General features: G+C 45.8%; 1 protein-coding gene across 1 annotated transcript in view; it reads left to right on the forward strand.

The window, feature by feature from the left end:
• Positions 1 to 13,212, forward strand: part of pkhd1l1.1 (PKHD1 like 1, tandem duplicate 1) — a 402,260-nt gene that overhangs the window by 163,344 nt on the left and 225,704 nt on the right. Inside the window, exons 37-38 of the mRNA XM_070881087.1 lie at positions 457 to 627; positions 3,960 to 4,189. Of these exons, the coding sequence (XP_070737188.1) occupies positions 457 to 627; positions 3,960 to 4,189 (401 nt within the window). The remainder of the gene's footprint in view (positions 1 to 456; positions 628 to 3,959; positions 4,190 to 13,212) is intronic.

A 13,212-nucleotide genomic window follows, 5' to 3' on the forward strand; every position in this document is an offset into this window, starting at 1 on the left:
AAAACAATTTCTTCGCATCTCCCCTCTGGCTCGTTTGCCAATGACCTTAAACCTATATCCCCTGGTTACCAACACTCCTGCCACAGTTTCTCCTTATTTACTCTATCAAAACCCTTCATAATTTTGAACACCTCTATTAAATCTCCCCATAATCTTTCTTGCTCAAAGGAGAACACTCCCAGCTTCTCTAGTCTCTCTACATTGATGATGTAACTATGAATTTTACTAAAAGCCCTCTAAAGAAATTAAATTAAACTTTTTGTTACAATAATGACTACACTTCAAATGTATTTTATTGACTGTAAAGCACTTTGAGATGTGCTGAGGTCATGAAAGGTGCTGTATAAATGCAAGTCTTGCTTTCTTTCTTTGATTACTTTTCATTGTGCTCGGGTATAAAATTAAGCCAATTCGATGATCTCTCTTTCCCTAACGGATGATGCTCTTTATGTGTAGGTTCCTTCTCCTACCGCTTCACCTCCCCCGGGTCCTTTTTCTACAGCAGTGGTTACGTGGACCAGAAGGAAAGCATCTTCCTGCAAGGAATGGTGAATGTGAGACCAGCTGAGAAAAGCACCAGAAAATTGCGTGTTTATTTAGCAGGGATCGAAGCAGATTATATACCAGGTGAGAGGTCCATCCTGTTTATAGTTCAGAAGTTTACAGGCTGGTGTGTTGGTGTCGAGCCTTCCTCAATGAGTTAATTATCATCATTATCATCATCATAGGCAGTCCCTCGAACGAGGATGACTTGTTTCCATGAGTTCACAGATGAAGGACCCGATGTTCCAGTCCTGAACTCCAATTGAAGGGAGGAAGATGTCTGTGCGTGGATTTTTTAACGTGTGGTGACCATTGCACATTAGCCACCACACGGGCTTGACAGAGCTAGGCCTTTATCCAGTGGCAAGGGTTAACCAGGACGACCGGAGACCTGCTCTGCTGCACGGGCCGAGTGCACACACATATCGCAGTGTGGGCAGGCCTGTGCTGCCCCTGGGCCCTTGGCTCTTCTGGGCCCCATACCCTCATTCGCCGCACCTCCGCCACGATCTCTCGCTGCTCCTCCGCAATAAACATTCGCCGCACCTCCGCCATGATCACCCACCAAATCTCAGCCACGATCTCTCATCACTCCTCCAACCCGATCACTTGTCGCAAGTTCGCCATGACCTTCCCGCTCCTCCGCTGTATCAGGGCTCCGCCGATGCTTCTGCCCATGCTCCAAATGGTGACCTGGGTCCTGATGACGTCATCCAGTCGCCCACCTCAAAGCCGTCGCACATTTGTGTCGGCTCGCGCTGGAAGCTGCAGTGGCATGCTCCAGCTCTTACACTCCCGACCTGCAGTGGTGTCCTCTCGCAGGTCGGGGTGGCCCACAATGTTGAATTAATTATAGAGCAGCACTGACAGGCACCGGGACTCATTAATCACCACCCCCCCCTCCCCTGCCATTCTCCTGGCTAGCTTATGTTTGGTGCTGGAGTGCAGTGACAAGTCACCGTTTACAACAGTATTGTTCAATAGAAATCGTTGACTTGTTACAGCTGTGGTTAGGGCAGCACTGTTTTAGACACATACACTAATTTCAGTAGCAAATACCTCACACACAATATCAGTAAATGTACTCCACACGTAGATTTTTACTGAACAACCATCTACCACCATTCAGCAACCAAGGAAGTAAAGCAGTCACAATGATCAAAGAACACTCACATATTCTGCTTTTCCTCTCTCCATTTAACCAGAAAATGCACAAAAAAGGTTAAAGTTCACATGCACACACTGTGCGAATATAAGTATTGAGATCACAGGCATCTGTTACTCACTTTTTAGTTACTAATCAGAAATGCAATCCTCCACATCTGGATTCCCAATTTGCCACTCGTGGTTAACGTATTGGACAACACTGGTTTATGTGTATGCACATTAAATATCAGTATTGCCCTGTAGATGGTACACATGTCTGGTCACATTGCAGTAGATTTTCAACTCTCCACCCCGCCCCATGGTATTGCGAATCAGCCGCTCCTTATACAAACCGCCCAGTTTTCATCTCCGCTGACTTCAATAGAAATATTGGAGGTTTCCAGAATGGGCGGGTGATTCACAAATCTACCCCCTTTTCACCCATTCGAGACACTGCTAAGATTTGGATTTGGTGTTTCTTATCACTAAGGTCCTGATACAGGTGCAACAGAAACTTGGAAATACACCAAGTGATTAACAGTAAAGTTAACAGTACTGAAACCTTTAACCTAGAAAAAGTCTTGCACCAAGTGTGGTCCATCACACTTGTCAAAAGTATAAAATGAAAGACAATGCAACCAGTCATTTGCTGCTGGTTTTCCTGGTCTTGCTAACATGGCCTCTCCTCAAGGTTAGAAGGGAACCATTTACAAGCAGCTGCCAATCTTCCCTCCACAAATAACTGTTAACCAGCACAACTGTGCTCCAGGCCACTGGTAACCAGTGAGCAATGGCACACGAGAGCAGCTAGTAGAGATATCAAAGAAGACTGGGCAAAGTAAACTTCCACAGTTAATGAGTTCAAGTGGGTCATTGGGAAAAGGAGCTGGATTAGAGTGGCTCCAGAGTGTCCAATTCTTGTCCAATTATGCTTGGCCAGCAAGAATAGATTTCACCAGAGGGTAGCTGAACTAGTTATCAACTTACCCAAATGTCTGACGTCCTTTTGGATTTGAATGAAAAGGTTTCCCTCAAGAATGGACTTCCCACCTGAGAGAAAAGGAAAAGAAAGAACTTGCATTTCTGGACCGCCTTTTGCATCCTCAGGAGATCTCAAAGTGATTCATAGCCAATGAAGTACTTTTTAAGTGTTGTCACTGTTATAATGTGGGTAAATGCAGCAGGCAATGTAAGCACAGCAAGATCCCATAAATCACAATGAGATTGCTCCTGAGACAATCTGTTATTGGAGGTTTTGGTTGAGGGATAAATGTTGGTTAGGACAGCAGGAAAACACCCCTGCCCTTCTTCGAATAGTGCCATAGGATCTTCAGGTCTACATGAGGGCAGACAGAGCCTCGGATCAATGTCACATCTGAAAGACGGCACTTCCGACAGTGCAGCACTCCCTCAGTACTGCACTGGGAGTGTCAGCCTAGATTATGGGCTCAAGTCTCTGGAGTGGGACTAGAACCTACAAAGCTTCTGACTCAGAGGCGAGAGTGCTACCCACTGTACCACGGCTGACACCTAAAAAAATGAGACTGTATGCTGATGTCAAAAACAACAGTAACCAGTAAAAATGTCAAACAAACTTTTCCTGTGACTTAATTTTTTCCTTTATAAATTGGAGTACAAATAATGCCCCCTCCCCCCGTTAGATTTTCTTCCCCTTTAACCATCATGTAGCTTGACAAACGCATCTCCTGCGCAGAATAGCGCCACATAAAGTGCCAATTTTAAGAGTGATTTGTACTTCGAAATACATTATCTTGCAGGTCAAGTGATATTCTGCAACACAATTCAACAACTCAATAGAGGCATTCTTGAGAAGTTTAATTGACAAACACAAAGTTTATGGAGGGAATTATCCAAGACAGCTGAAGGCACAGCCACCAATGGTGAGGCAAAGGAAATCGGGGATATGCAAGAGGCCAGCATTGGAGGAATGCTGAGATCTCGGAAGATTGTAGGGCTGGAGGAGATTGCAGAGATAGGGAGGGGCGAGGCCATAGAGAGATTGAAAACAAGGATGAGAATTTTAAATTCTAGGCATTGCTGGACCAGGAGCCAATGTAAGTCAGCGAACAAATTACTGGAAAAAAAACAAAATTGGACAAAGTAATAAGAATAATTTGCTGCAAATCTCTATTTTTTTCTTGAACGTCTCCTCTCCATAAAACTGACTGTACCCAAGCTCTTTCTAGATGTGTTGGTTTCCTTTCACCCCCATTCCCTGGATTAACAGCAGCTTGTTTGTTTGTGTAAAGGACACTCTGCGAAGCTGGATTCCCAACAGGAGCCCAATGATAACTGTACTGCATGGAACCCTGACTGTGACCAGGCGTCACACAACACCACAGATGTGGGAGGATTCACATTTCTCCTTTCTCCCTGCTATTCCCCTACCATCAACAGCATCACACCTTCAAATGGGACGATGTATGACAGACTAACCATTACAGGCACTGCATTCAGTAACATCAGCTGTGCTAATGAGGTAATTCAAAATGTTCAAAGACTAGCGACGTATGTTTGAATTTATTCACTAAATGTTAGCAATGTGTAACCTCTAAGATTTCTAAATCTCTGGCATTAAATTGACAGTGAGACTGATTCTTTTAAAACAATTTGGAATAGTTTATTAAACACACGCACATGCACAAGTATCAGCAGTCATCAGCTATCCTACAGATCGATTTAGTTGCAACAGATTTTAAAAAGGTATACTTCACTTTCCTCTGGCTGGCTGGCTGAGCACACGGCCTCCTATTTGGGCTGGTCTTGAGAGGACGGTTTACCGTGTGCTCAGGAGAGAGGAAGAGAGAAAGTAAGCTTTGCGCTTGCATTTTTATATCCCTTAAGTCCATTGTTTCTCAGAAAGCACCAGGATTGGGCCTTGGTTTCAGGGCAGTTCCTTATTGGCCCTCCTCACACATGTGCCTGTCTGGAGGGCCGGCGCCACTCCTTGACTTGGTTAATGGCTTTCCAATTAACACCTTTTCTAGTTTGGTGAGTTTCAAAGTCATGGAGACATGAACTTGGGGAAGTCATCCATTTTGTTTCAACACTGCAGCCTTTCCATATAATCTACACTTTTAGCAGTTTTATATATATACAGAATCAATTTTGTCATTATTAAACACTTTTATTCTTACAAACTCCCCATCTTGAAGGGTAACTATCCTTATTGACTCCTCATATGGTTTATCTCCTCAGGGCTCACATATAAACATGAGAGAGTTCTCATAGCTCTGCTGTTTATGTTTCTGTGAGGTGGATGACCGCTGTATAATGAGAGAGAGAAAGGTGCATGGCCTGACTCGGTCCCCACCTCGTAAGGTGTATGTCACACGTAGGGGATTTACTATAATACAATCTTCAGTGCACCTTCGCTTCTCACAGCACATTGATGATTGATAATGTTCGTGAGTCATGTTGCAGCTCCTGAGTCTCCATCTTCCCTCGGCTTCGTTCTTGGCCAGTATCGTCCTGACAATTGTGAGGATCCGTAACATGGTCTGTGGGAAACAAGATCAGTGCAGTATTTACTCTTTGGCAGTTTTTAACTGATTAATGTGAAACCACTTCTTGTACTTAACGCCCTTTTACCCCGGTAACTGAATCAAATAAACCGCGGGGTTCAATCAGTCTATAATCTTATGTGGAACCCACCGCCCAGACTCCAAGGCAGCTTCTTTTTCCCATAATTTGGAATCATTACTGCGTCTCCCACCTCGTATTCAAAGGGACGTACTTTCTTGTCAAAGTACTTTTTAATTTGTCTTTTTGACTTCCCCAATTTGGTGGTCACAAATCGATTGATCTGATTGGTGTGATCCACCACTTGTTCCAGCCACTTGGGACTACATGTTTTCATTGTCAGGGGACTCATCCCTGTTCGTGTTAGCTGGCCTGGTGTTCTCATGAGCCTCCCCATCATGGCCTGATATGGGGAGACCCCTGTTGTTCTATGAGGTGTGGACCTCATTGCCATTAAGCACATTGGCAGCATGTTACCCCATTGAGTGGGGTGGTCTGCGCACAATTTTTTTAACATTAACTTGAGGGTCCTGTTCCCCCTTTCGACCCCTCCAGATGACTGGGGGTGGTGAGCAATATGTAATTTGTGTTTTATCCCCAACATTTCCTGCAGGTGGGTAAAAATTTTACCGGTAAAGTGTGAACCTTGATCGCTGTCCACTTGTACTGGTACTCCCCACCTACAAAACACATGATTCAATAGTGTTTTGGCTGCTGTGATTGTGGTGTTGGAGCAGCTGGGGAATGCTTCGATCCATTTAGTGAATTGACCCACCACCACTAGGGCATGCTGAAAATTGCCCTGCGCCTGTGGAAGTGGCCCAATGAAGTCTATCTCGAGGTGAGTCCATGGCCCTTGAGGTGGAGGTGCACTTTGAAGCAAGGCTCGGTTAGTGCATGCGGGAGGATTGTGTTGCAGGCACGGTAGGCATCGTGCCACGTATTGGTTGATTGTTTCCCTCATGGAAGGCCACCAAACTGTGGATGCTATCTTATAGAAGGTTACCAGGGCCGAATAGTGCCCTGCTGTGGGGTGGGAGTGAAAGAGGGAGAGCAGTTCCTGACCCACCTCTGGTGGAACACACACCACAGGGCAGGCATTTGGCTTTCTTTTGAACATCAGCAACTGCTCATCTGAGTCAGGGGCAGTGACTAGTATGGTATTGGGAGCCCAGGCTGTTAGTTGAGGAAGGGGTCTGCCTTCCTCCTGCTAGGTGCTTACAACAGCATATGGCCAGTATTGCTGCTGCAGGGATTATAAATCTAGGTGATCTGTTGGGGAGGCCTTGCTAACAGCATTGCAGGGCTCAACAACTATATCCTCTATCTCCCCATCAATCTCAGTGTCCTTGGCTGCTCTGTCTGCTCTGGAATTTCCCTCATTATGTGGACCCCCTTTTCTATGGGCTGCTATGTTTCCTATGAAGCAGGGCTGGGATCGCGGTTTAAGGTCTGACCAGAGCAGGCGTAACCATGGACCAGGGCCTTACCGTCTATCGTACGATAGTTATTTTTGTGGTATGGGGCAAGGAGAGCATGGTGTTTATAGCATCGGCACTTTCGGACCAAATATTCACGGGTCTATCTGAGGTTTCCTTCACAGCAGTTAGAAGTGCGGCGATTTCTGCATATTGTGAAGACTGCCTGTTGTATCTTCGCTGGATGGTTCTTTCTGGCAATACCACAGCATATCCGGTGTGAGGGGATCCTTCAATGTGATATGAGGACCCATCGATATAGACATCTCAGACATTCTATATGGGCTCTTTCTGCACAGGATGGGTCTCAAAGTTAATCAGGGGTAACGGACATTCATGCGGGTCCCCCTCATCAATCAGAAATTGTGGCAGCAATGTGGTGGGTTTGGAAATGGTATCAATGTCTCTTTCCATAAATTCCAATGTCCATTTGCTGAGGCGCTGTGAGGAAACTAGCGAATCTCCAGGTTTCGTCATTAGTTTCAGAGGTGTGTGTCCACTATGCAGGATTGTAGCCTGTAACCCAGTAATAAAGGTAAAGTGGTGTATCAACCAGAAGACGGCCAGTAGATGGCGCTCGCATGCGGTATACGTCTTTTCTGCCCCCTGCAGGATTCGAGGCACATATGCAATGGGCTGTAATCGATCAGCTCGCGTTTGGCACAGAACTGCAGTGAGGCTTTGTTCTGTGGCCCCGACCTCCAAATGGAAGGGCTGTGTGGGATCAGGAGGGATCAGACATGCGGCCTGTATCACTGCAATTTTTAATTTAGCCACGGACTGTGCATCAGTCCATGCTGGGTGTATGTCATCACCCTGCAGTTTTGCACACTCTGCAAAGCCTGGGATAAAGTTCCTTTGGTACCCCACCAAACCCAAGAATGATCGTAGGGCTGTTTTAGAAGTGGGTAATGGCAGTCGCTGAGATATCACCACCTTGTGAGAGTCGGAGGATGATCCCTCTGGAGAAATGGACACTCCGAGAAAGGTGACCCTTTCTTTTACTAATTGAGCCTTACGGGGATTCACCTTTAGTCACGCCTGAGCCAACAATGTCAAAAGTTTGTGCAAAAGGGACAGATGCTCCTCCATGCTGTCTGCAGTAGGTCATCTACATACTGCAGCAAGCAGATAGGGTGGGAAAAGTCTTTTAAAATTGCAGCCATTCTTTTGTGGAATATCATGGGGGCATTGTGGAACCCCTGAGGCAGGCATGTCCAGGTGTAGCTCTGGTCCTCAAATATGAACGCAAATTTGTCCTGGTCTTCCCCTTTAACAGGGATACTCCAGAATTCATTGGCGATTGAGGGTCGAGAAGTACTTGGAACCAGCAGAAATTTGAGATAATATGGTGGGAGTTTCTCTTACTACCGGTGAGCAGGCTGGTGTTACAGAATTTAACTTTCTGTAATCAATAGTCAGTCGCCAGCTGCTATCAGGCTTTTTAACCAGCCACGCGGGTGAATTGGTCGTTAAAGTGCCTGCCCTAAGAACACCCTGCTCAGCTAGGGATTTTATGGTATCTCGGATGCAAGGGTGACTCTCCCTTGGGATGGGGGACTGTTTAGTGAATGAGTGGGGGGGGTCCCTCAATAGATTCCTCGCCCGCTATTTTTCCACAGTCATTCTTGCATTTGGCAAACACCGCTAGGTGTTCCTGAATTAGTTTTGTCACGGCTTCATTTTCGCTCCCTGGAGCGTCATACTCAGATGGCTTTTTAATAGCAAAAACTGAGTGAGCATCTGAAATTTCTATCACTCCTGCCTTATCTCTCAATCCCATCCAAACACAGTCCTGATATAATTTATCACCACGCCATACTGATCCAACACATCAGTCCCAAAAATTCCCCTTCCATCGGCGGTGGTCATCAGCATCGGCGCTGGGACCTTACAGGTGAGGCCTCCCAACTGAAGTTCAGTGGCCTTCCCTATATACACGGTGGTTGTATCACCATTAAACCCTTTAAGGGTCATATAACCCTTGCCCGCCGCTGCATGGCGTTCAGGGTATGGGGTGTGGATGATGGTAATGGCAGATCCAGTATCGATAAGCATAATCTGCTGCCTGCCCCCTTTTCAGACAACAAGGACTACTGGTCTCCCGCTACCATCACGTCGGAACCCCACTTCCAACCAATCTTTGGGGGCTGAACCCAGTCACAGGGTCGATCCTTAAATGGATCTCTCTAATGAGTGTGCATCGGCGATTGTGTGCACCGATAAACGATTTTGAATCCTCCCCGTGGCAACTTCGGTTTGTATGAGGGTTATCAACTGGTCCAATCGTTGATCTGTCCCAGAAGGTTTGGGTTCATCCCTCGGGAGGTATCTATGTGTTGCATCATGGTTCGGTGCCGGTCTGGGTCTGCTGCAACCTTTTGCTAGGTGGCCTACCTTCTTACAATTAAAGCACTGTCCCTTAAAGGAGTAGTTTCAAGATCCCTCCACTGTTGACACTGGTTTATTTGCAGTGGGTGGTGACATTTCCTTTAACTGTTCTTTTACCATCTCCCTGGCTATTTGAGTGCTGGCCTCTATATCTGTCCACTGATATGCCCAGGGTGGTTTTAACTAAAGAGTGAAGTTGGGTCAGGAACATCGATTTAAATTGTTCCTGATTCTTTCCTACTGTAGCATTTACAGAGAAAAATAGAAAATAGGTGCAGGAGTAGGCCATTCGGCCCTTCGAGCCTGCACCAACATTCAACAAGATCATGGCTGATCATTCCGTCAGTACCCCTTTCCTGCTTTCTCTCCATACCCATTGATCCCCTGAGCCGTAAGGGCCATATCTAACTCCCTCTTAAATATATCCAATCAACTGGCATTAACAACTCTCTGCAGCTGGGAATTCCACAGGTTAACAACTCTCTGAGTGAAGAAATTTCTCCTCATCTCAGTCCTAAATGGCCTACCCCTTATCCTAAGACTGTGTCCCCTGGTTCTGGACTTCCCCAACATCGGGAACATTCTACAAGAATAATAAACGATCTCCTAGTAAAAGATTTTCTCGGAATGAGTGATCACAGAATGGTTGAATTTGGAATACAGATTGAGGGTGAGGAAGTAGTGTCTCAAACGAGCGTACTATGCTTAAACAAAGGGGACTACAGTGGGATGAGGGCAAAGTAGACCTGGAACATAGACTAAACGGTGGCACAATTGAGGAACAGTGGAGGACTTTTAAGGAGCTCTATCATAGTGCTCAACAAAAATATATTCCAGTGAAAAAGAAGGGCGGTAAGAGAAGGGATAACCAGCTGTGGATAACCAAGGAAATAAAGGAGAGTATCAAATTAAAAACCAATGCGTATAAGGTGGCCAAGGTTAGTGGGAAACTAGAAGATTGGGAAAATTTTAAATGACAGCAAAGAATGACTAAGAAAACAATAAAGAAAGGAAAGATAGATTATGAAAGTAAACTTGCACAAAACATAAAAACAGATAGTAAAAGCTTTTACTGATATATAAAATGGAAGAAAGTGACTAAAGTAAATGTTGGTCCCTTAGAAGATGAGAAGGGGGATTTAATAATGGGAAATGTGGAAATGGCTGAGACCTTAAACAATTATTTTGCTTCGGTCTTCACAGTGGAGGACACAAAAACCATGCCAAAAATTGCTGGTCACGGGAATGTGGGAAGGGAGGACCTTGAGACAATCACTATCACTAGGGAGGTAGTGCTGGACAGGCGAATGGGACTCAAGGTAGACAAGTCCCCTGGTCCTGATGAAATGCATCCCAGGGTATTAAAAGAGATGGCGGAAGTTATAGCAGATGCATTCGTTATAATCTACCAAAATTCTCTGGACTCTGGGGAGGTACCAGCGGATTGAAAGCAGCTAATGTAACGCCTCTGTTTAAAAAAGGGGGCAGACAAAAGGCAGGTAACTATAGGCCGGTTAGTTTAACATCTGTAGTGGGGGAAATGCTTGAAGCTATCATTAAGGAAGAAATAGCGGGACATCTAGATAGGAATAGTGCGATCAAGCAGACACAACATGGATTCATGAAGGGGAAATCATGTTTGACTAATTTACTGGAATTCTTTGAGGATATAACGAGCATGGTGGATAGAGGTGTACCCATGGATGTGGTGTATTTAGATTTCCAAAAGGCATTCGATAAGGTGCCACACAAAAGGTTACTGCAGAAGATAAAGGTACGCGGAGTCAGAGGAAATGTATTAGCATGGATCGAGAATTGGCTGGCGAACAGAAAGCAGAGAGTCGGGATAAATGGGTCCTTTTCGGGTTGGAAATCGATGGTTAGTGGTGTGCCACAGGGATCGGTGCTGGGACCACAACTGTTTACAATATACATAGATGACCTGGAAGAGGGGACAGAGTGTAGTGTAACAAAATTTGCAGCTGACACAAAGATTAGTGGGAAAGCGGGTTGTGTAGAGGACACAGAGAGGCTGCAAAGAGATTTAGATAGGTTAAGCAAATGGGCTAAGGTTTGGCAAATGGAATACAATGTCGGAAAATGTGAGGTCATCCACCTTGGGAAAAAAAGCAGTAAAAGGGAATATTATTTGAATGGGGAGAAATTACAACATGCTGCGGTGCAGAGGGACCTGGGGGTCCTTGTGCATGAATCCCAAAAAGTTAGTTTGCAGGTGCAGCAGGTAATCAGGAAGGCAAATGGAATGTTGGCCTTCATTGCGAGAGGGATGGAGTACAAAAGCAGGGAGGTCCTCCTGCAACTGTACAGGATATTGGTGAGGCCGCACCTGGAGTACTGCTTGCAGTTTTGGTCACCTTACTTGAGGAAAGATATACTAGCTTTGGAGGGGGTACAGAGACGATACACTAGGCTGATTCCGGAGATGAGGGGGTTACCTTATGATGATAGATTGAGTAGCCTGGGTCTTTACTCGTTGGAGTTCAGAAGGATGAGGGGTGATCTTATAGAAACATTTAAAATCATGAAAGGGATAGACAAGATAGAGGCAGAGAGGTTGTTTCCACTGGTCGGGAAGACTAGAACTAGGGGGCACTGCCTCAAAATACGGGGAAGCCAATTTAAAACCGAGTTGAGAAGGAATTTCTTGTCCCAGAGGGTTGTGAATCTGTGGAATTTTCTGCCCAAGGAAGCAGTTGAGGCTAGCTCATTGAATGTATTCAAATCACAGATAGATATATTTTTAACCAATAAGGGAATTAAGGGTTGTGGGGAGCGGGCGGATAAGTGGAGCTGAGTCCACGGCCAGATCAGCCATGATCTTTTTGAATGGTGGAGCAGGCTCGAGGGGCTCGATGGCCTACTCCTGCTCCTAATTCTTATGTTCTTATCTAACCTGTCCCGTCCTGTCAGAATCTTATATGTTTCTATGAGATCCCCTCTCTTCCTTCTAAACTCCAACGTATAAAGGCCCAGTTGATCCAGTCTCTCCTCATATGTCAGTCCTGCCATCCCAGGAATCAGTTTGGTGAACCTTCGCTGCACTCCCTCAATAGCAAGAACATCCTTCCTCAGATTAGGGGACCAAAACTGAACACAATATTCCAGATGAGGTCACCAAGGCCCTGTACAACTGCAGTAAGACATCCCTGCTCCTATACTCAAATCCCCGAGCTATGAAGGCCAACATACCATTTGCCTTCTTCACCGCCTGCTGTACCTGTATGCCAACTTTCAATGACTGATGCACCATGACACCCAGGTCTCGTTGCACCTCCGCTTTTCCTAATCTGCCGCCATTCAGATAATATTCTGTCTTCGCATTTTTGCCCCCAAAATGGATAACCTCACATTTATTCACATTATACTGCATCTGCTATGCATTTGCCCACTCACCTAACCTGTCCAAGTCACCCTGCAGCCTCTTAGCGTCCTGCTCACAGCTCACACCGCCATCCAGTTTAGTGTCATCTGCAACTTGGAGATATTACACTCAATTCCTTCATCCAAATCATTGATGTATATTGTAAATAGCTGGGGTCCCAGCACTGAGCCCTGTGGCACCCCACTAGTCACTGCCTGCCATTTTGAAAAGTATGTTGGCCTTCATAGCGAGGGGATTTGAGTACAGGAGCAGGGAGGTCTTGCTGCAGATGTACGGGGCCTTGGTGGGGCCTCACCTGGAGTGTTGTGTGCAGTTTTGCTCTCCTGATCTGAGGAAGGACGTTCTTGCTATTGGGGGAGTGCAGCGAAGGTTCACCAGACTGATTGCCGGGATGGCGGGACTGACACATGAGGAGAGGCTGGATCAACTGGGCCTTTATACACTGGAGTTTAGAGGGATGAGAGGGGATCTCATGGAAATATATAAGATTCTGACGGGGACTGGACAGGTTAGATGCGGGTAGAATGTTCCCGATGTTGGGGGGGTCCAGAACCAGGGGACACGGTCTAGGGATGGGGGGTAGGCCATTTCGGACTGAGATGAGGAGAAACTTCTTCACTCAGAGAATTGTGAACCTGTGGAATTCCCGACCGCAGAGAGTTGTTGATGCGAGTTCATTGGATATATTCAAGAGGGAGTTAGATGTGG

This window comes from Pristiophorus japonicus, chromosome 1 (genome assembly GCF_044704955.1).
Source record: "Pristiophorus japonicus isolate sPriJap1 chromosome 1, sPriJap1.hap1, whole genome shotgun sequence".
NCBI lineage: Eukaryota > Metazoa > Chordata > Chondrichthyes > Pristiophoridae > Pristiophorus > Pristiophorus japonicus.